The 24,457-nt window shown below is 43.9% G+C and overlaps 1 protein-coding gene across 4 annotated transcripts in view; it reads right to left on the reverse strand.

Annotated features, from left to right (window-relative positions):
* LOC137423410 (uncharacterized) overlaps positions 1-24,457 on the reverse strand; it is a 190,368-nt gene that overhangs the window by 132,484 nt on the left and 33,427 nt on the right. For all 4 annotated transcript variants that reach the window (XR_013622858.1, XM_078774220.1, XM_078774222.1 and 1 more), the window contains 7 exons: positions 24,174-24,359; positions 23,605-23,690; positions 21,981-22,141; positions 21,783-21,884; positions 14,703-14,892; positions 2,963-3,092; positions 2,709-2,751 (listed from right to left, as the gene is read on the reverse strand). Coding sequence is in view for 3 of the 4 variants with exons in the window: in XM_078774220.1 (XP_078630346.1) it covers positions 2,709-2,751; positions 2,963-3,092; positions 14,703-14,892; positions 21,783-21,884; positions 21,981-22,141; positions 23,605-23,690; positions 24,174-24,359 (898 nt within the window). In the remaining variant the exon portion in view is untranslated. The remainder of the gene's footprint in view (positions 1-2,708; positions 2,752-2,962; positions 3,093-14,702; positions 14,893-21,782; positions 21,885-21,980; positions 22,142-23,604; positions 23,691-24,173; positions 24,360-24,457) is intronic.

Consider the following 24,457-nt stretch of genomic DNA (forward strand, 5'->3'; position numbering starts at 1 on the left):
GAATTAATACTGAATTTATACCGGAGGATATTTGAATGACAATCACTGTAAAACGTCCCGTTAGTTTCAATCTTTTTGGAAGAGAAACATAATAGCTCTGAATGAATTTTCAATTGTGAAATCAACTTTATAATTATTTTTAAGTTTAATAGTTGATTTTGAAGTATGTTTTTGAATATCTATTGCAATATTTTTTGATTCATCAACTTGGTCTTTCATAAGACGGGCAATTTCAGAAGATATTTGAGAAATCTCGTAAGCTCCGGGTGCAACTATCGTTTTATATCCACTTCCTGAATTATAACTAAACTTGTTTTTTCTCTGCGATATTAAACAAGGTATTATAAGTTTCCATTGACAATAAAGATGCCTCATATTCTTTTGTGGGGTCAAGTTGTAGTGGGTAAGGGAATGAAGCTGTGTAATCACTCGTTGTGAAATGAAAACTAAGAATTGTGCTTCTCATCTTATTTAATAATCTTCTATATATATATATAAAAGAAAGTTTTTGTTTGTTTGTCTGTGCAAGCTAATCTCCTGAACGGTGAAAGACAGGAGGAAACCTCTAATACAGAAAATGTCGGGACGGGCCCCGGGAAGGTTTTAGGCGAGGTGGCGAGACCCACCTCGGCCGGGCCGGGCCCATTTCACAATTAAAAGCTGAACTGAATTATAGTAGTCAATCTTTATGGCCACGAGTAAAAGCTGAATTATAGAGGTAAATTCATTCAAAAAGAACTAAAAACGTTGGGACGGGCCCCGGGAAGGTTTTCGGCTAGGTGGCGAGGCCGGTTCGGCCGAGCTGGGCCCATTTCACAATTAAAAGCCGAGCTGAATTATAGTCGTCAATCTGCGACGGCCACGAGTAAAAGCTGAATTATAGTTGTAAATTCATTCAAAAAGAACCTGGGCAACGCCAGGTGCTTTCGGCTAGTATGTAATAAAATATCTTTGTATTGACATTTATTAATTATTTTCATATTCATCAACTGATCTACAATGGCTGAGGCTTCATTAAAACAATTGTTGTTCCCAGCCTTCTTACTACCTAACAGCTTTCTTCCAAATGACCCATTACAATTAGTTAATCGGCTATTATTGCTAACACCCGAACCCGAGGCGAAACCAAGCTTGCTTAAAGCATCAATAATATGTTTTTCCTTCTCATTTTTTTCTTTTACCAGCAACAGAAACTCCATAGTCAAGTGAATCTAGTAAATCAATATATGCTTTAGCATCCTCATTTTCTGTGTTCAATGGTTCATTGAAATATGTTGAATCACCCCTCATACTTGTTGCCTGTTTTCCATCTTTTGTTAGAAGAAACATTAGTCTTGGAGTTAATTTAACATTTGGTTGAGTGGAGTTTAAGAACACCAATTCATCATTATGTATCAATGCCTTTTCTTTCACAAGATAGAACTGTGCTGGTTCTTCTGTTGGAATGAGACCTGCTCTGGTTTTTGAATCTGCCGAATATTCATTGTTTTGAAGAGCTTCCACAATAAAATTGGGAGGTTGATTTACCTCAAGTTGTCGAAATAATCCATCATCATATTCTAATTATCCTATATCTCCAAGTTCTTGCTCCGTCATTTGACTAAAATCTTTGAGCATTTGAAGTTTTTTTGGAGTATATTCTATCGCAGGAACTGTAGACGAAATCATTTTTTGTTGGGAAGTTTTTAAAAGTTCGATGTTAGCTCTTACACAAGCCACGATCTTGTATACAAAAAGAAAAAGAAAAAAAAAGTGGTTTAAAAAATTTCTCTCGTTTTCTTTCAAACGCTTCTTCACCCGTTAGTTTGTCTGCATTTCTATCTTTATGCCTTCCTGTTGCTTTACAACTTTTGAAACTAACTCCTGATGTTCCTTAAATCTTCTTGCTCTTTCTTGTGCATTCATTTTCTGTATTTATTTATTGAAAAATATCATTTAGTATCTCATCTTGTTTCACAACAATATATTTATATTTTCCAATCGTGTTTCGTGTGAGCCTCAAATTCTTTTTTTACAACATAACGTAGAACAATTGTCTCTCCAAAAATTAATTAAAAATGGGGGGAGTTAAGTTAAATGCAGGGAGAAAAGGATGTAATTTTTTTTGGGGCAAAAGAGGGTGTCGTAAAAGGTGGGCGGGGCTTAATAAAAAGTGGGTGGGGCTTTGGAGGGAAAAAGGGAGCGCAATTCTTTTGAGAAAAAGGGGTGTAATTTCACTGGTTTTAAAGGCTTTTGTTTTAAAACAAATATGACGGCCGAACCACGTGACCTATGACGTCATAATTATCATTAAAAAATTATACAGGTGGAGTTGCACCAATGGGGAAACTTTCCTGTCAATCGGCCCAACGGTTGCAGAGAAAATCATATTTATTCTGTGCGGGCAAACAGACAAACGGACTCAAATGCAACACCCTCCTCGGGCGAGGGTAAAAGGGGGCGCAATTTTTTGGGAGTAAAAGGGGTGGAATTTAACTAGAGAAGGGGTGAGAGTCAATAAGTTTTTCCCTTTTTTCCCATCGACTTCAATGTTAAATTTAATGTGTCCCAGAACCAACATTTATCCCCTCCTGACAGTACTTGCACAAATAAATAAATAAATATACCCATACCTATACCTATATCAGCATGCAGATTTTTTAAAATGCTTTAACATGCCAGGCAGACTCAGAGATCCACTTGTAGATACCACATCTCACTTTTCCTACCTTCATTTGTTGTTCATCATCTGTGTCATCAGATGTCCAGACCCTGAGAATAAGCAGTAACATTCCATTATTTAGAAAAATTGTAAAAATCACCAATTGAGACCCAGAAATGCAGTTACACTGAACATAACCTCACTCAGGAGCAGAAAATTGCAAAGTTTTATTTACATGGCTGCCATAACAAAGTAAAAATAAAAGGTAAACAAAGGGAAACAAATCAGGTCAAGGAGACGTGGAATAAATCAATAACTTGCAAGCTTTGCAGTTCTTCGCACGATGAATGTGGCTGTTTAAAGGATAATTGTCTTGAAATGGCTTTGCGAGGAATGGGGGTCTTCGGATAGATTCGACTTTGAGAGACTGGTGTCTGCAGTTCGGGAGTTACTGAGAAAAAAAACAAACAAACAAAAAAAACATTTGTTCACAATTTTGCATTCAAATTCACATTCGTTTGGCACCAAACAAATTTGAGAAAATTAAACTTTCACCTGAAGAAAAATGTTTTAAATCTGTCCACAGGTGAGATAAATTGCAAACATAGGGGCAATACCCCTGGCACTCACCTGGTTGAACAAACAGTATACTACACTGACTGAAGGTATCAATTTTACACCAGTGGTTTCATTCATTACTTTGTCAAATAAAACATGAGCAAGGGGGGGAACTGATTGTAGTTGGAAGAATATTACACGTGAGTATAACTCAAATGTGCATGAGAGAGAGAGAGAGAGAGAGAGCATGCGAGAGAGAGAGCATGCGAGAGAGAGAGAGCATGCGAGAGAGAGAGAGCATGCGAGAGAGAGAGAGCATGCGAGAGAGAGAGAGCATGCGAGAGAGAGAGAGCATGCGAGAGAGAGAGAGCATGCGAGAGAGAGAGAGAGAGAGAGAGAGAGAGAGAGCATGCGAGAGAGAGAGAGAGAGAGCATGCGAGAGAGAGCATGCGAGAGAGAGAGCGAGAGAGAGAGAGAGCGAGAGAGAGAGCGAGAGAGAGCATGCGAGAGAGAGAGAGAGCATGCGAGAGAGAGAGAGAGAGCATGCGAGAGAGAGAGAGAGAGAGAGCATGCGAGAGAGAGAGAGAGAGCATGCGAGAGAGAGAGAGAGAGAGAGAGAGAGCATGCGAGAGAGAGAGAGAGAGAGAGAGAGCATGCGAGAGAGAGAGAGAGAGAGAGAGCATGCGAGAGAGAGAGAGAGCATGCGAGAGAGAGAGAGAGAGCATGCGAGAGAGAGAGAGAGCATGCGAGAGAGAGAGAGAGCGAGAGAGAGAGCGCATGCGAGAGAGAGAGCATGCGAGAGAGAGCATGCGAGAGAGAGAGAGAGAGAGAGCATGCGAGAGAGAGAGCATGCGAGAGAGAGAGAGCGAGCGAGAGAGAGAGAGAGCGAGAGCGAGAGAGAGCATGCGAGAGAGAGAGAGCATGCGAGAGAGAGAGAGCATGCGAGAGAGAGAGAGCATGCGAGAGAGAGAGAGCATGCGAGAGAGAGAGAGCATGCGAGAGAGAGAGAGAGCATGCGAGAGAGAGAGAGAGAGCATGCGAGAGAGAGAGAGAGCATGCGAGAGAGAGAGAGAGCATGCGAGAGACAGAGAGAGCATGCGAGAGAGAGAGAGAGAGCATGCGAGAGAGAGAGAGAGAGCATGCGAGAGAGAGAGAGAGAGCATGCGAGAGAGAGAGAGAGAGCATGCGAGAGAGAGAGAGAGCATGCGAGAGAGAGAGAGAGCATGCGAGAGAGAGAGAGCGAGAGAGAGAGAGAGAGAGAGCATGCGAGAGAGAGAGAGAGCATGCGAGAGAGAGAGAGAGCATGCGAGAGAGAGAGAGAGAGCATGCGAGAGAGAGAGAGAGAGCATGCGAGAGAGAGAGAGAGAGAGAGAGAGAGAGAGCATGCGAGAGAGAGAGAGAGCATGCGAGAGAGAGAGAGAGCATGCGAGAGAGAGAGAGAGCATGCGAGAGAGAGAGAGAGAGAGAGAGAGAGCATGCGAGAGAGAGAGAGAGAGCATGCGAGAGAGCATGCGAGAGAGAGAGAGAGAGCATGCGAGAGAGAGAGAGAGAGAGAGAGAGAGAGAGAGAGAGAGCGAGAGAGAGAGAGAGCATGCGAGAGAGAGAGAGCATGCGAGAGAGAGAGAGAGCATGCGAGAGAGAGAGAGAGAGAGAGAGCATGCGAGAGAGAGAGAGAGCGAGAGAGAGCATGCGAGAGAGAGAGAGAGAGAGAGAGAGAGAGAGCATGCGAGAGAGAGAGAGCATGCGAGAGAGAGAGAGAGAGAGAGCATGCGAGAGAGAGAGAGAGAGAGAGAGAGCATGCGAGAGAGAGAGACTTTGACTTTTGAGTCTTTTTATTATAAAAATATAAAAAGTAACAATATACGTGTTTTACAATCAAATCAATACTGCCAACAAAAAGAAGAACCACCAAATGATCATCAAATAAGAAACATAATCAGTATCTCATAACAGTATTTTCAATTCGTTTTCTTCAACTCCACAAAAACCACCGACACACCAAGTATCAATAAAGTTTTGAAGATTTCCGGTCACGTTGGAAAAGGTAAACTCAAGTTTCAATCTTGCTGAGACCAATGCATTAAAAGACAACATGATATTGCAGTGCTCTGTCGGTTTGCCAGATAGTTTATCTTTTCTTGTTAAATAAACAGCAAGTTTCGCAGTTGCTATTAGGAAACTAAACAGTTTAGATACAGGATCTTGTTTAGGGGCAAAACAAAAGATGAAATTTCTCAAAGAAAAAGTAATATGCATTTTGTGTGCAATATAATTCAACCAATGAAACAAAGGAAATAATCGTACACAGTCTATGAATGCATGAAACAAATCTTCATTGACTGCACAGAAGGGACAACAAACAGATACAGGAGAAAAATGTCTAATAAACATGTTGGAGGGAACAATCCAGTGGGCCAAACGCCACTGGAGATCACCTGTTCTTTTGGATGTGGGCTCACTGTACATGGCTTCCCAGATAGGTTCGGAGGGGGGTCCTCCGGGTAACAATCCTTTCCATCGGGTAACTCCATTTAGCGACGGGTTCCCATTTAACAGCTTGAGGCACATCTTGTAGATGCCCTTGCTGTCCATTGTCTGGAAAAGCTTTGACCCATCGCTAACAGGGGGCAAATCGTTTTGAATGGGTTCAACAATTAATTTAGGCACTGTCGGCTCATTTGGATCTTCTTCTGTACCTCGAGTCCAAGTTAGGCCAAGTTGCCGTCCCAACTGAATCATTTTCCTCAAAATTTTTGCAATCATCCTATGGGACCAAATCCCTGTCAGGTCGGCGATTTCACTTACGGATTTCCAACCATACCCTGAGTCATGTCGGAGATGCCGCACCTTCACAATACCAGCTGCTATAAAGTGTTGGCAAAAATCTCGACTCTTTGGAATGTCGGGAAAGAGAGGGTTATAGAACAAAGGCTCGTGTGCCAGCATTTTCGTTACATATGTGTCCGCCTGACGACTCACAGAAAGGCTCTGCCAGGCATTTAAGAGGCTTTGGTAAAAAGCAGGGAGAACCGATATGTCGACATGCTGGAGGTTCATTTGAAAGAGTTCAAACCCGTACCCGAGCCTACCCGCTCGCTGCAGTACAAGGCGTGCAGGGAGCCGGCCTGGCAGATGTTCCATGTAGAGGAGACGTTGAATGGACCGCAGCCGGAAGGCCATTAGGCGGGCTTTGATGTCGACGAGGTTGTGGCCACCCTCAGCCGAGGGGCGACATATCACATCGGGTCGTAGCCAGTGGTAGCCTCCCCAGAAGAAGTCCACCAGTTTGCCCTGGAGTGCTTTGAGTAGGGCCTCCGGCGGTTGCAGGCAGATGAACCTATGCCACAACATTGTGGCAACTAAGTTGTTGATCACTAGCACACGGCCCTTGAAGGACAAATGAGGTAAAACCCTTTTCCATCGGTTCAATCTTTCTCCCACTTGCTCAATTACCCCGTCCCAATTTCTTTGAGCATACTGTGGGGAACCAAGGAATATGCCCAAGTACTTAATTCCCTCACTTCCCCACAGCAACCCTGCGGGGAGGGATGGGGGCGGCTGTGGTACAGGCTGAAGAAGGTTGCGATAAAGGGAGGGTATCCATAACGTCTTGCTCTTGTTCCAATTGATTTTTAAAGAGGAGGCAGCGTGAAACTTTGACAGGCACTCAACAACGATATCGATATCATCCTTATCTTTTACAAAGATGCAGACGTCATCCGCATAAGCACATAGGGTTAGCGGTGCACTCATGGGAGTGAGTGCTATTCCAGAAATCTTCTTTCTCAGTAGATTGAGAAGAGGCTCTAAAGAAAGAGCAAACAATAAACCAGAGACTGGGCACCCTTGCCGGACCCCTCTCCGAACCTTGATGGGGGGAGCCAGCACATTATTAATCTTAATTAAACTAAATACATCCGTGTATAGCAAGGAAATGTAGGAACGAAAGTTTGCTCCGAGGCCGCATGCCTGTAACACATGATGCATAAACTTATGGTCGATACTGTCAAATGCCTTTTCAAGATCAAGCGACATCATTCCAAAGTCTTCTTTAACACGGTTACCATCAATGAGATCTCTGATTAAAGAAATATTATCATGGATGGATCTTCCAGGAACACAGTAACTCTGTTCTGGCAGTACTAGATCACCGATAACCTTTTTTAGTCGATTAGCTAGTACTTTTGAAAAAAGCTTGTAGTCTGTGCACAGCAGGGAGATCGGTCGCCAGTTCACCAAAAGTCGGGGATCTTCAGTTTTCGGGAGCAAGCACACTACGGCTCTTCTTAGACTCAGCGGCATTATACCAGTCTGTATAGAAGTGTCCAAAACATTCAGCAACTCAGGGCCTAAAAGGTCCCAAAATGTCAGAAAGAATTCGGGAGGTAGACCGTCAATACCCGGAGCTTTCCCTGAATCCATGGCAGCAAGAGCACAGGTTAGCTCAAGGAGGGTGATTGGTAGGTCAAGCTCCAACCGTTGAGCCTCAGTTAGGGAGGGGAGGTGAGAGGTTAAATCCATCATTGTATCATTACAAACAGTCTGCTCCTCAAAAAGTTTTGTAAAGAATTCAATAATGTTTATTCTAACATCATCTTCGTTGACAACAACGTTGCCTCTTGAGTCCAAAACAGAAGAGATTAGCCGTGATGGCTTGCTTAAGGATTCTAAATGAAAGAAAGACTTGTTTGGGGTGTCTGATAACTTTACATTCTGTATTCTAAGTCTAATTAATGTTCCGGCTGCTTTCTCTTGAACTAACTCCCTTAAAAGAGCTTTCTTTACAAGCAATAACCGGTAATTGGCGTCATTGTTTTCATGAGCCAATTTATTCTCCAAATGTAGAATATCCAATTCCAACCGGGCCATTGTAATGTGCTTGTCGTTTGTGCTGTGTGATTGGAAACATTGACAAAAAACCCGAATTTGAGATTTCATGTTATCCCACCATATGCTGGATGAAGAAAAGGAAGATTTCTTTGCTACTAGACTTGCCCAGAAAACACGAAAGGCTTCCTTAAACATACCATCTTCTAGAAGTCTAACATTAAACTTCCAATAAGCGCTCCTACTTGCGGGTTGAGGAAAGGAAAGGTTTAGGGTTACCATATGATGGTCTGAAAACACGGAAGGAAAAATATTTGAAGAAACCGCAGTATTTTTAAAGGGTACGTTGATGTACCATCTGTCAAGCCTTGCCAAGGATACTCGACTATTGGCGCATCGACACCAGGTGTACTGGGATGTGCTTGGGTGGTGCAACCGCCAAACATCAACGAGGCCCATTGTGCTAAAAAAATTGGATAAGTGTACATGGGACTCAGGATGGGGTTCGGCAGAATTTCTGTCAACCGATGGGTCGAAGGTGCAATTGAAATCACCTCCGACACACACACAATGATCAAAATCAACTGATCTTAAGTGATTTATCATTGCGGTGAAGAAGGACTTACGCTCTACGCTATCACTTGGCGCATACACATTAAAAATAGTGTAATGGAAGTTATGGCTTACTAGTTTGAGAGAGCTAAGCCGACCATTTATTACCTCCTGAAAATGGCATGACTCACACACGAGGCCTGGCTTCAGCAAGAAGCCGATTCCAGCAGATGAAGCCGATAAATTGCTGAAATAGCATTGGCTCTTAAAAAGTTGATGCCAGTTATGTTCCACATTTGGTGTGATGTGAGTTTCTTGAAGTAAGATCACATCCACCTTTTTCCGTTGAAATATGTTTTTTACTTGGACCTGGCGGAGGTGTCTAGCACCACCACCGTTAATATTTAAGGTTGCGAGTTTTATAGTTTTCATCCTGTATTGATGAAATCAGCCTGTGGCTGGGAACACTCTACACCTGCACGTGTGATGAATTTTCTTAACCTGTGGTATTGTGACTTATTCAGGTCGAATTGTTCAGGCGTTTTAATTATGGATTTTGCAGTGTGGATGAATGCAGCCAAATCGTCAAAATGGTCTTTAATGACTATGTTACGCTGTCTGTACGTTTCGGCTAGAAACGACACGATGTGTTGGGGGGGTATCTGTGACTGAGATGCTGATGACTGTGACAGCTCAGTCACTTCCACCTCGTCCTCAGACTCTGACAGGTCTGATAATGTCCCACCTGGATCTTGGGCCTTACTTGCAGCTCTCACAAGCTCCTCTGGAGGCATCTCCTGAGATTTCGTTGGGTACTCTGGTGCACACTCACGAGCAGACTGGTGCTTACTTTCTTTATGTGTGCTTTGGCAAATGGCTGCAGATCTCTGCGTAGCCGGGGTTACGATTTCTGTTTGTGAGACAGAGCAATTTGTTTGGTCACCAGTCCGCTCAGCTACTGGAGGGGGGACCGGTGGGGCTTCGCGTTCAGGCTCAAAAATGGCCGCATTGTTCGGATCAATGTCGGCTTTATTCTCAGAGCTTGGGAAATCAGTAACATCTTCTTTACCACTTTGGCGTTCGATATTTTCGTTTGCTGTAAACGTTTTGCCCTCTTTTGCAGAGACAGTGTCTCTGCCCAAGACAGCCTTCTTTATCGCACCATCGGGGCTATTTGTTAGTGGTGCTTTCCGTTTTTTGGTCAGTATGACAAGTTCTTCATTCATGGGTTCGTCAGCAGTACTAGCATCACCAAGTGCCATCTCACTGGGTTTGGGTAGCACCGGGGCGTCGGGAAGCACGGTCGGGGCGTCGGGAAGCACAGTCGTGGCGTCGGGAAGCACAGTCGGGGCTTCGGGAAGCACGGTTGGGGCTTCGGGTAGCACGGTTGGGGCTTCAGGTAGCACGGTTGGGGCTTCGGGAAGCGTAGTCGGGACCTCGGGAAGCACAGTTGGGACATCAGGAAGCACAGTCGGGGCGTCGGGAAGCACGGTCGGGGCTTCAGGTAGCACGGTTTGAGCGCCAGGAAGCACGGTTTGAGCGTCGGGGAGCACGGTTTGAGCGTCGGGGAGCACGGTCGAGGCGTGAGGAAGCACGGTCGAGGCGTGGGGAAGCACGGTCGAGGCGTGGGGAAGCACGGTCGAGGCGTGAGGAAGCACGGTCGAGGCGTGAGGAAGCACGGTCGAGGCATGAGGAAGCACGGTCGGGGCGTTTTCTTTTTTACAGCCCACATTGGTGTGTCCCAATTTGCCGCACTTCGTACAAGATGCTTTGGGACAAAACCTTTTAACGTGTCCGAAGGCTCCACAAAGGAAGCACGTTAAGGTGCCTGACGAAGCGTACATTTGATATTGACGATCATTTACCGAAATTTTAAACGAGATGTTTAGTCCTGTATCGTCGCCGCGATCAGGAAGCACCATGAATACTTGTCTCCGGAAACTCATAACATGTTTCATTCGTTCATCCCGACATCCCAGGGGAATCATCGAGATTCGGGAAACAACAGTTCCATACCGGGTCAGAACAGCCATTAACTTATCATCTGTGATAAACGGAGCGACATTTGAAATAATAACTTTAATCGCCGGTGTGTCCATCGGGGAAACCATGACGAACTGCCCACCTTTCAATGACAGACCGGTACTAACAACATCATGCACGAACTTCTCGTCCGACACGAAAACAACAAACTTTTGGTTCATCCGCGACGCGGCGCAGACATTTTCATCGCCGATAACATTCCCTACAGCTAGGATAATGTCCTCGGTAGGAACACCTTCGGGAGGGACACACACGAAAGCATGCTTCCTTGTTAGGGCTTCAAACCCTTCCTGCCGTGCACGAACACTCGCCATAACGGCGATGTCTCACCTTTCCACCTTGACCAGGCGGAAAGGACACAAAATAAATAAAGTCGAAATGAAATAATGAATAATAAAGTTCACACGACGCGAGTAAGGTAAATAGCACCGACGGAGCAGGTAGACTGAACCGAACGGGTCTGCTCTCACCTTTGGGCTCTTCTCTCACTCTCTCTGTCTCAAGGGAGGGAAAGGGGCACAGGTGGTAAAGAGGGACACGACAAAGGCGCGATGGGAAAGGAAGGAATGGGGGGGGGGGGGGGGACAACACAACACAAGCACGGAGCTACAGCACACGAACACCAGTGCACGCCATCTTGCCACGCCCAACACACGAAAGGCCAGCAGGGGGCGCGAGAGAGAGAGAGAGAGAAAGTGAGAGAGAGAGAGCATGCGAGAGAGAGAGAGCATGCGAGAGAGAGAGAGCATGCGAGAGAGAGAGAGCATGCGAGAGAGAGAGAGCATGCGAGAGAGAGAGAGCATGCGAGAGAGAGAGAGCATGCGAGAGAGAGAGAGCATGCGAGAGAGAGAGAGCATGCGAGAGAGAGAGAGCATGCGAGAGAGAGAGAGCATGCGAGAGAGAGAGAGCATGCGAGAGAGAGAGAGCATGCGAGAGAGAGAGAGAGAGAGAGCATGCGAGAGAGAGAGAGAGAGAGCATGCGAGAGAGAGAGAGAGAGAGAGAGCATGCGAGAGAGAGAGAGAGAGCATGCGAGAGAGAGAGAGAGCATGCGAGAGAGAGAGAGAGCATGCGAGAGAGAGAGAGAGCATGCGAGAGAGAGAGAGAGCATGCGAGAGAGAGAGAGAGCATGCGAGAGAGAGAGAGAGCATGCGAGAGAGAGAGAGAGCATGCGAGAGAGAGAGAGAGAGAGCATGCGAGAGAGAGAGAGAGAGAGAGCATGCGAGAGAGAGAGAGAGAGAGAGAGCATGCGAGAGAGAGAGAGAGAGAGAGAGAGAGAGAGAGAGAGAGCATGCGAGAAAGAGAGAGAGAGCATGCAAGAGCGAGAGAGAGAGAATGCAAGAGAGAGAATGAGTGCAAGAGAGAAAGGGAAAGAAGGAGAGAATGAGTGCAAGGGAAAGAGGGAGAGAATGAGTGCAAGGGAGAGAGGGAGAGAATGAGTGCAAGGGAGAGAGGGAGAGAATGAGTGCAAGGGAGAGAGGGAGAGAATGAGTGCAAGGGAGAGAGGGAGAGAATGAGTGCAAGGGAGAGGGAGAGAATGAGTGCAAGGGGAGAATGAGTTCAAGGGAGAGAATGAGTTCAAGGGAGAGAGGGAGAGAATGAGTGCACGGGAGAGAGAATGAGTGAGAGAGAGAGAATGAGTGAGAGAGAGAGAATGAGTGAGAGAGAGAGAGAGAGGATGAGTGAGAGAGAGAGAATGAGTGAGAGAGAGAGAGAGAGAGAGAGGATGAGTGAGAGAGAGAGGATGAGTGAGAGAGAGAGAGAGAGAATGAGTGAGAGAGAGAGAGAGAGAGAGAGCAAGGGAGAGCAAGGGAGAGAGGGAGAGAATGAGTGCAAGGGAGGGAGGGAGAGAATGAATGCAAGGGAGGGAGAGAGGGAGAGGATGAGTGCAAGAGACTGCGAGAGCACAGGAGGGAGCACAGGAGAACACAAGAGAGAGCACAGGAGTACAGGAGAGCATGCATGAGAAGGAGACCACATGAGGGAGAGCAAATGTGAGCACGCGAGTGGGAGAACATGAGAGAGAAAGAGCACATGATTAAATAACTGGCCAAATGGAGCACTGAAGCATCAGAAGGAACGCAAAAAAGACAAAGATGGAGTCATCAGGAGGACCCTGGATAGGATTCGTTTTCCAACTGCTGCTCCTCTGCCCTCACAAGCCCATCCCGGCAGTCAGCTGAACCCTACAAAAACGACTTGCAAAATTCATCCCTCCATAGACAACACAACAACAACATGCATTTTAAGGCCATTTTCCCTGCCAGAACAGGGGTTAGCCTTGCGGTCCCCATGACAATCTTCTCCATTTTGTCCTATTTTCTGCATCTATCCTTGTTAACCCCCTTGCCCACATCTCTTCTTCCACCATCTTTAACCAAGTCTCTCTCGGTCTTCCCCGTCTTCTACTTCCTTCTACATTCATTTCCATCACTATTCTCAACCAGTCACTTCCATCCTTCCTCAACACATGACCAAACCATCTCAACCTGTTCCTCTTCACAGCATCAATCACAGGCTCTATTCCCATCATCTTTTGCAATTCATCATTTGTCTTCCTCTCTCTCAACGATACTCCGCACATCCACCGAACCAATCGCATTTCCACCCTTTCCAGCCTTCATTGCTGCTCTACATTCATGACCCATGTCTCGCTCCCATAAATCATAACACTTCTCACACATGCAGCATACACCTTTCCCTTCAGCTTCAACGACACTCCCCTCCTAATCAGCACGCCACTCAGTTCCCGAAACTCCTTCCATGCACATCTCACTCCAGCAACCGTTGCCGAGTCTGATCCACCTTCTCCATTCAGCATGTCTCCGAGGCAGCAAAATGTTTTCACACCTTCCAGCTTCACACCATCTCCAAGATCCAACTCAACATTTCCTCCATCTGCAGCTCCCTCTGTGCACACCTTACATTTGAATGTAGCTGCCACACTGGTTAATAACCCTCTCAGACCGCTACATTTTTGATGAACCCACTCAGCGCACATTGCACATTGAATGGAGTTCACTCCGACACCCTTCCTGCACACAGCACATAGCCACTTCCCAGTTCTTTCCACCTCACCACATGCTTTCCCACTTGCCATCACCTTCATCTTTCCTATATTCACCTTCAGACCTTTTGAGTTACCTGGTGTTACCTTTTGAGTTCATTTGAGACATGCCTTGAATTTATAAGTTATTCTTAACTATTGAGTGCCTGGTGTTGGCTTAGCGGTTAGGGTGCCAGCTTAGGATCCTAGGATCCTGAGTTCGAATCCCGGTCGATCGCTGAATTAACGCCAGGGGGGTTGACTCAGCCTGTCATCCTTCCGAAGTCGGCAAATTGAGGACCAGCTTGCTGGGATGAATGATCCTGATGTGTACCCCGGTTAGAATAGGTACGCCATATCCCTGCGCATCGTAAGAGGCGACTAGGGATTGGCACCAGGAAGGGCATCCGGCCATAAAAACATTGCCTCAAACAGGGAACCATGATAGTCATGGGGCCCGCAAGGCTAACCCCCGCTCTAGCGGGGAAAATGGCCTTAAAACGATCATTCATTCATTCATTCATTCAGTGAGAGATAGATAGATAAAAAGAGAAAGAGAAAGAGATAGAGATAGAGAGCACACGTCAGAGAACACGTGAGAGTCAAGACACGTAAAAGACCACAGTATCGAAATTGAGAGAACCTTTGCAGGCACAGTAGCTTGAGAAATGGGATTGAACTGAAGAACAGAAAACAGTCACGTTTTTGAAATGTGTTCCTTCATGCAGAGTTTGCATGTAATTCTTACACTTGTACCACGGGGAATGATGATACACGTCTTCATTTACTCCAAAAATGCAAATTCTGCCCTTCAAAGTTTGAAAACGTCTGCACACATATTTGGTGCAATGAACATTCATTCACTTGCAGATGTGACCAACATACATTGGACATACCTGTCCCCACAAAGTATCAAACCCATTATATAGGGTAAACATAAAAATAAATAATAAATAAATAAATAAACATAATATGCCAAGTTCAAACCATATATTTGGCAAAGCACAAAATTTCCACGCACGCAACACGCTTTTTACCTTTCCCTTTCCTTGGACTTTCAACACAGAAGAAACCTGCATCAAATGTGACAACATCTGGTCGACTGCGCATTTCCTCAGTGTGAACATTCATGCGTTTTGCCTTCAAAGCTGCCTTGACCTCCACTAGCCTTTTCCTGGCTGCTACTGTGGAGCTGGCAACACCACCATTTTCCTCCTTGAAGTTTTTCTGATTGGGAGGTAGATAAAGGAAATGGTTTCAAGCAAGTAACAATATCAATTCAAACAAAGAAAATACCCGGCACAATAAAAGACAATTACAGAGCTGTGCCAAAAGCTATGCGAAAGGGAGCAACACGGATTATGTCCGCCACATGAATGACAATATGCAGTACAGCCCTGCAATTGTTGCAAGCTGTGTATTTCAGACCATTTCACCCATTTAAAATATTGCATGAATAACAACTAACCTTCCCTTCAACATCTTTTGAGATTTGTTGAAACAGTTCAGGGTGATCATTTCATATGGTGTTAAAATAAGTTTTTAAATAAGTTGATTGGGCTTCACATTCACTCCAGTATCAATGCAGAAGTTTTCAGGGTGACAGCGATTGAGGAAATTATCTTTGACATTTTCACAGCATAATGTATTTGCAAAATTGTCGAGCAAAGTTTCAGGTAGCACTCAGTGAATCAGAGGATAGTCGACACCAGCTACCTTGTTTTGGGCCATCCATTAATTAACCCTGTACACATTGCACAAAGCAGGGTGAAACAATTGGTTCCCTCTGTGATCGAGGAACTACTCGATTTCAATTGAATTATACATTTTGAATAATGTAGACCACGAATAGGAACATGAACCTGCAGTTGAGCAATACTTTGGCAAATTGTACTGAGTCTTGGCCCGATTATGCATGCATGCAGCACGGTAAAATAATAATTGCTTCAGTCTGTCGGTGGTAAACTTCCCATTCCATGGCTTGTTTTGTTCTTTCATTTCAATTGAATTACGTTTCAACACAAAGGGGACAAATCGCCTTTTTCCACTTCCAAAAAAGTTTCGTTCAGCAGTACTTTTTTTTTTTTCTTTTTTTTTTACGTACTGCTAAACAGTGTTGAAAAATATGATTCAATTGAAATAAAATAAATGAACAAAACAAACCATTGAATGGGAAGTTTACCTTTCAGTTTTGCAGTAATTTTAGCCACCACGACCAATAAAATTTGCCACGCTTTCAGAATGGGGGATCTTTGATATTCTTCTTACTCTTCCTCCAATAAAATCCTCTGTCTTTTCTCAAGACTGGTAAAATGTTCCACTTTCATTAAGTGTGCATCAGGTGGTTAGTACATCAAAATTGAGAAAAAGGAAATTAAGGTGGGAGAGCCGGAGAGGAGGAGAGTTGGAGAGGGGCAGGGACACACAGAGAGAAAGAGAGAGAGAGAGAGAGAGAGAGAGGCGGAGGCATATACAAACAAACAAACAAACACACACACACACACACACACACACACACACACACACACACACACACACACACACACACACACACACACACACACACACACACACACACACACACACACACACACACACACACACACACACACACACACACACACACACACACACACACACACACACACACACACACACACACACACACAGAGAGGGATGGAGGGATGGAGGGAGAGACAGAGGGAAGGAGAGACTACCTTGTTAGGAGAAACAGGGGGGGTGGGGTGAGTGAGAATGTGAGAATGTTACTAATGTGAGAATGTTCCTCCCCAGGGAGCATTTATGGAATGTACATGGAGAGAGAGAGAGGGAGCACTAAACCAGTTTGAACATAAATTTCTCTTTCTCAACGAAGCTCAGAAGAGCAAAGTAATGGAAAGACCACAAACCTGCAAAAGGATTAGGTTTGGAAGGGTTATTAGGGATAATAAAGATTGTGGCAATGATGCAGGATAACATGAAATGGTGATGCACCCACCGCTGCTTGATGGCGTGGAGGGAAGACCAGGATGGCACAGCCTTGGGAAGGCAGTTGGCAAATGTGAAATGAGGAACAGAATAATGTTCCATGATTAATGGGCATGTTCCATTTATCAGAGAGTGATGGGGCTGTTGTCGGCTAATTGGTGGATTTTGGTACTCTATGACAGTTTACACCAGGGATTCTTAACCTGTGGTCCATGGACCCCCATTTCTTCCGTGAAACAGGCACATAAAAATTATTTAAAATTTATTTTCGCTAGCTTTTTATAAAAAGTTGTATTTTTTGTCGATGTACAGGATGTTATGTACTTATTCTTGCTTACTGAAGACCAGTAGATCTGTAAGGTAGGTTGAAATGGATGATACTGAGAGTACAGTCAGGTAACATACAGTAGTCATCGTCGTCAAGTTATGACTTCTAGAATAGTTCCCGTCGATAGAAATTGAAGAAAATGTACCCTGCCCCAGATTTTAGTGCTGGCCGCTAGACCTCGTGTTTAGTTTGGTATCGTCGTCTGCACGACCGGCACCCAGTGCGACTCCACAATCAAGTGCTTATTTCTCACTTTCCACGGCTTGTCACAACTAAGGAATCTTCTCATATACTGGTGAGGTTTAAAACTTTATAGTATCTTCAGATCCATGTTTTTTTTTCCGATATAATTATACTGTATATTCAATTACCCATCAATATAATTTTCCCATCTACCTGCTCTGAGTTTCCTTCCTGCTTGCCATGTTTTTATCTGCCTTTATTTTCGACATTACAATATATTGTATATCTTTCATCCATATTTTAATAGATAAATAACGCATGAAACTGAATATAAATATTGGGGTGCCATGTTTTTCTCCATTTGAAGATATTTACATACCCCATACCCGGGTATTATCATCAATTCGGAGTAGAATCAGTGAGCTTGTCTCATATTTCAGGGGCCTCGATCTTAATGTATGCTCATATTGACATATCATGTACCCAGGTTTAGTGACAAATTCCTTTGAGCATGCCATTGTTGTTGCCTTTTGACCCAGTCACGAAAAATGTGTTTTTGTTGTGTGTGACCAGCAGTTTATGCAGTAGATCCGAGATTTAATGAAAAGCATGCCTCAATTACATTTCATACACACAGCTGGCCTAAACTTACTAATTTAATTTTTGTTCACTGGTTACTGTTTTCCATATAAATTACATCAGTGTTTTATTAATTTTATTATTATTATTGATTTTTTTTTAATTTTTTTTTTGCAGACCTACCTCCAGTTGGAAATTTCGCAGAAAAGGAAGTACGATGAAGCCTACGTATCCTTTGGTTTTACTTGCATCACTGAACGTGATAGGACACAAAAGCCACAATGTTTCTCATGTGGCAAGGTTCTTGCCAATGAAAGCATGAAGCCAACAAAGCTGAAGGAGCACCTCACGTCGGTCCATCCTGAAAATACATCGGACAGTGTGGATCTTTTTCGTGCAAAGAAGGCTCGATTTGGAAAGGTTGGAACTTTGCCAAAACTTGGATTTGTCCAAACACAAAAGCCTCGTCTTGAAGCATCCTACAAGGTTGCTTATCGCATTGCCAAACAAAAGAAGCCACACACAATTGGAGAGACTTTAGTAAAGCCATGTGCCCTGAACATGGTCGAGCTGGTTTGTGGATTGGAGCCGAGGAAGAAAATTGAAGCAGTGCCTTTGTCAAATGATGTCATACATTCCAGAATAGTTGATATTTCTTGTAATATTTTGAAACGGGTCATGGAGGAATTGGCAGCTACGCCATTTCTCTTCCGTATGCAACTGGATGAAAGTACTGACATCTCTCAGTGTAGACAGCTCCTTGTTTTCGTCCGTTATGTGCATGCTGATGCCATCAAAGAAGAATTCCTATTTTGTGAGCCACTTTTGGAAACTACAAAGGATATTGACATCTTATAAATATTGAAAAATTTATTTGCCAAGCAAAACTTTGACTGGAAGAAAAATTTGGGTACTCTGTGCACAGATTGAGTACCTGCGATGCTTGGCAACGCATCTGGTATTACTGCTCTGGTGAAGAAAGAAGCTCTTCACGTCATCGTGACACCATTTTCTACATCGGCATGCACTGGCATCAAAGACTCTGCCAACAATCCTTAAAGAAGTCTTGTCTACTGCCGTGAAAGTCGTCAACTTCATCAGAGCCAGGGCTCTGAATCATTGCGTTTTCAAGAGGTTTTGTCACGAAATGTGAGCAGAATATGAAGTTCTTCTCTACCACACAGAAGTTCGCTGGCTTTCCAGAGGACAAATCCTGAAGCGCTTGATGGAACTTAGGGGCAGAAGTTTCACTTTTTTGAGAGAAAAGGAAAGTCCACTCTCGGAACAATTTGACAGGGAGGAGTTCGTTCATGGCTTGGCTTATTTGGCGGATATTTTTGGCCATATGAATGTGGTAAGTCTTTCTATTCAAGGCCCTGCAGTCACCATTATGGATGCTGCTGAAAACCTACAAGCTCTTTGGGCCAAGCTGCCACTGTGGAAGAGGAGATTGGAGGCAGACAACTATGCAAACTTTCCAATGCTGGAAGAAGTGCTTCTGCAGGATAGAGTCGAGAGAGACAAAGCCAAGTCAATTTCTCTGCAGGCAGAAATGTGCAGACACCTGGAAACACTGCAGAACTCTTTTGAAGGTTACTTCTGCTCAGATGACCTTAAAGTGGAAACGTGGATTCGTAATCCTTTACTTGCTGATATAAACTGTGTTAATGATGCAGACCTTGCCAAAGATGACCTCATTGACCTGAGGACAAAGGAAATTATACGACATGAGTTCAAATCGAAGAGTCTTGGAGAATTTGTGTTCCTTGACACAAGCCTACCCTTGTCTGGCAGAGAGCGCTATGGGAGCTCTGATTCAGTTTGCAACCACATATCTTTGCAAGTCAGGATTTTCAGCACTTGTTACCATCAAAACGAAAAGTAGAAATCGATTGGATGTCAAACATGACATGCGTGTTGCCTTGTCAAAGACCACTCCCCAATTTCATCTTCTTATTGAAGCCAAACAACAGTCTTCTCACTGAAATGTACTTTTGAGCAGAATTGAAGTTTATTTTTTTGGTTTAATTTGCACAATTTGGATATATTTCATTTTATTCAGGGAATGGTCATTGATTTTTGCATGAAAAAAGTGAGATATATTCTTGGTAAAGATAGTTTTTTTTATATTCTGATTATGACGGTATGTGAAGGAAATAATTTTCCTATGCAATAAAATTTATTCATTGTATGCAACATTTTGTGTATATGTGCTCATGTGCATTTTTCTGGGGAGGGGTCCATAGCTTTCACCAGATTCTCAAACGGGTTCATGACTCAAAAAAGGTAAAGAACCCCTGGTCTACACGAATGAAAGGGTTTCTCGAGCATCAAAGGTTGTTTTTGTAGATGAGGAAAAAATGGCCAGCACATTGCTTTGCAACACTCAATCCCCAATTGGATGGGTAGATGAGGGTTGCATTGCTGGCAATCCATTGACTGCACGAGTGGAGAAAAATCATAAATTCAGGAAGGAATAGGCCTTGTATACCACATGCACAGAGCATGACAAGCAAAGCAGGATGCCAGACCTATGCTCAAAGAGACAGTCATGACCACCTCTGAGAATTAGGGCCTCAAACCATTTCCGAGATAAGAGCAGAAGCATGTTCAGAGTTGAGTGATCAGGCAGAATCCAAAATGATGGTCAGAAGTGAGGCTGTTTGCAAAAAGGAAAGAATTTAATGGGGCAGCAATCAATGATCGATTCCAAAGCTTTACTTGCAATTTGAAGCAAGCTTACTGGTCCGTAGTTGAGTATCCGTCTCTGCACCTTTATTCTGGACAGGAGTGATGTTTGCCAACTACCAAGTAGACATGAGGCAGCCAAAGGTGAACAGGCTCCCCCAGAACAAACCGAGGAGAAGCAATCAGAGCAGGATACAGAACATTGGTACTGATGCCATTTGGCCCTATTGCTGAGGTAGGATCGAGGCTCGGCAGTACCTTTCTACCTTATTGGTTGAGAAGGACAAAGTCCAATCGAGAGTGTATATGAAGAGTTAAGATAGGAACATAATTGATTGGGTTCAGAACACAAGATTTGGAGGCAAACCAAGTTAAACCATTCTGCTTCATCTCAGGTAGTCTACAGATATGCCATTTGAGGTGAGGGAGAAGATGAAGGGGCAGCACACACCAGAGAGACTTAATTCAAGGAAAACTAGGTGCGTAAGTTGGTTAGGTGACAAGAACAAGCCAATTCGATTTTGGGTCAGATCCAGATCCGGCCTATCAGTGGGAATTAAAACGTGAACTGTTCAGCCTGGTGGGGTATGCGCTCCACCGAGTGCCATTCTAGTTTGACCATTTGATGAAAATATTTTGATCGCAGTGATATTAGTTGTAAAAGGAAAGTAACGAGGTCATAGATAATTCCAAGTTCCAAAAAAATTCATGAAATTGATTAACAACAAATAGGAAAGAATTGCTACAACAGCTTTTGGCAAATAAAAATGTTTTCAGAAATCATGCGTTGCGTCCAATCACGCATCCAATCATGCATCCAACAATTTAATTTTTGTAATCACATTCAGCACAAAGGCAAAAGTAAACAGGAACAAACCATTATCGATCGATCTGAAATAGCACCTTTACACGATTTTACACTTATGGTTGAAATGTAACGTCTAAGTTGGTTACGTTGTAAGATCATCCTTAGGTTAAAATTACAAGGCCAATACCTCCTTTTTTAATTAAAATAAATTAAAATGAAAATCACTCAGAAGTATAATCAAATAAAGCACAAATATGCACATTTCTACCTTATTGGTTGAGAAGGACAAAGTCCAATCGAGAGTGTATATGAAGAGTTAAGATAGCAACATAATTGATTGGGTTCAGAACACAAGATTTGGAGGTAAGCAATGAGCATGTTCATAAAATCAGAAGCATTTAAAGCTTTCGTGAACTCAGTCAAAAGAAATATATTTCATGTGAGGCAATGGATAATCTGCAATGTAGGAGATATATTTAATTCAAGCTTCTGCAGCAAAGCTGTTTAACTTATATGGCAAGACAACACGTGCCGACAACAAACCTTCCGGAATTTTTTCTTGGGCGGCTGATCTGTTGGTTCGTTCTCCCAGTTGTGGTCCTTAAGGTACTGAAGTACTGCGAATTTAGTGTAAATATCCTGCACCTGAAAACAGCAGAAAAGCATGTTAAATGCCATGGATAAACAGAAATAGTATAGCACCAAATAAAAAGACCAGTTAAAGGAAACCGGTAATGCAACCTGCATGTAGACCATGTCCCAAAATCCAGCAAGGTCGTTGGTTGTTGTCTCTTTGTCTCCACGGGAAAACTCGCAGTCATCCACAAGCTTCTCAAACTGTTTCAGCCGCTCTTTCGTCAGCAGATTGGCCTGTCCTGTTGCCTGCAATATACGCTCTTGCACTGCAGGCCAGAGACAAACATCAAGATTTCACCACTTCAACTTCAAGTGAAACTAAAACTAAAACCAGGCCTATAGGCCAGCTAGCATGCATTCCAAGGTGACAAGACAAAATAATAATAAAATTAATGGCTGGGATGTATTTAATAGGCCCAACCATGACAGGTATACTCACACAGGTCATGTTGCACAGAAAGTGCAGCACATGTATTAATTGGCAAAATACTGTATAGTCAGACCCACCATTCGCGGAGGATACGTTCCCAGAAAATGCCGTTGATGTCCAATCCGAGAATGTGAAGGAATTGTTATGATCAACTACATGATCTAGGTATGTGGAAGTGCTATGACATGATCTAGTGCAAGAGCTGCATCCAGTTTCAGAGCGATTGGTTGGTACATAATGGGCGAGTAGGGATCCAAAGTTTGGGGGGGGGGGGGGGGGGAGGTTTCCACGTTCCCAACTTTCACAGACCCCCACGGTTGATAGACTGCGACATGCTTCCACATTCGCGGCCATGTTTCCCGCGAATTCACGGGTGCAACACAAAATTTAAAAAATAATACACGAGCTGCGAGCATGACCGGCTTCCACATGCCCTGCGCTTCACGTTTTTACAGCTTTACAGCTTTTTACAGCAACAGAAATATTTTAGCTGCGCTATAAGCAAGCTTCGCGGGATATTCCACCATTCACATGGTAAACATTCCATGTCGGGATATCCGCCAATCACACGGTAAACATTGCTACACGGTAAACATTGCTACACGGGATATCCCAACATTCACACGGTGAACATTGCTACACGGGATATCCCACCACTCACACGGTGAACATTGCTACACGGGATATTCCAACATTCACACGGTGAACATTGCATATCGATTTCCCGCCATTCACACGGTGAACATTGCTTCACGGGATATCCCACCATTCACACGGTGAACATTGCTACACGGGATATCCCACCACTCACACGGTGAACATTGCTACACGGGATATCCCACCATTGACAGTGAAGCAGGTTCACGGATATCCCGCCATTCACACGGGAACATTGCTTCAAGTGATATCGCACCAGCTGCTGACACGTCATCCCCCTTGAGTTAACGTGCAGAATGAAAACACTCCACGGTATCTATTAGTACCATTAGTTGTCTCCCTCTTTCCCCACTGAAACAATGCCCACACATTCGCGGTTCCGACTTTCACAGCATTTTCCAGGACCATATCCCCCATGAATATCGGGGCACACGCGCGCGCACACACACACACACACACACACACACACACACACACACACACACACACACACACACACACACACACACACACACACACACACACACACACACACACACACACACACACACACACACACACACACACACACACACACACACACACACACACACACACACACACACACTTTAAATAAATAAAAATTAAAGGCCCAGAACACACCTTCATCAGCAAGGTTTTGGGGATCGACTGCTTCCCAGACAGTGCACAGGTATGCGAGACGTTCCGTCTCCCCATTCAGCAAATTCCTACCAGAAGCCAGGATATGAAAGGTATGCAACACTGCCTGAACTCAAACAAATAATTCACATCGCAGGAGTGCAGTAAAATTGGATATTATTGTGAAAAACACAAACCATTCAGTATCAACACAAATGTCTGCTATTTATATTTCATCTAATAGGGAGCAGGGTTTCCATTCAACATTTCTCAATGGTCCGAGTTTTCTTTTTTCTTTTTTCAAGCGAGAGCCATCACTTTTACAGGACCAACATCAAGTCATTTAAGCATGTGGCCATTCACTTCCTGTATTTTACTGTACATTTACATGGGCTAGAATTGTCCTGAATCAAAACATCCAATAAATAACTCATGATGAGGAACCTGTCACCAATTTACAAATAAAACTGCTATACGCTTTACAGTAGAGATGACAGATCAAACTTTAAACAATTTAATTATCGCCCATTTTAAACGATCAGTAAAGTGGTCGACGCTCGCATTATCGTTACCGAAAGTGTGTCACATCATGAGACCCAGATGCCTCCTCAATCTTGCAACTGCTGCTGATATCCATAGACTCCTCTGGAACCACATTGGACGGTGCAAGCAAAGGGTAAACCACTGCAGCATTGGCAACTCCCTCGGCAACAGGGTGGCGGCTCTGGTTGTTCACAGCTTCAACTGCTTGGATATTTCTAGGAATAACGTTTTGTTCTAGCATTAGAGTATTTATTAACGTTTGAAAATATATTATCTACCCTCATTTGCTATCAACAAACCATTTTAAAACTAT

This window comes from Myxine glutinosa, chromosome 3 (assembly GCF_964187855.1).
Source record: "Myxine glutinosa chromosome 3, kmMyxGlut1.1, whole genome shotgun sequence".
Taxonomy (NCBI): Eukaryota; Metazoa; Chordata; class Myxini; order Myxiniformes; family Myxinidae; genus Myxine; species Myxine glutinosa.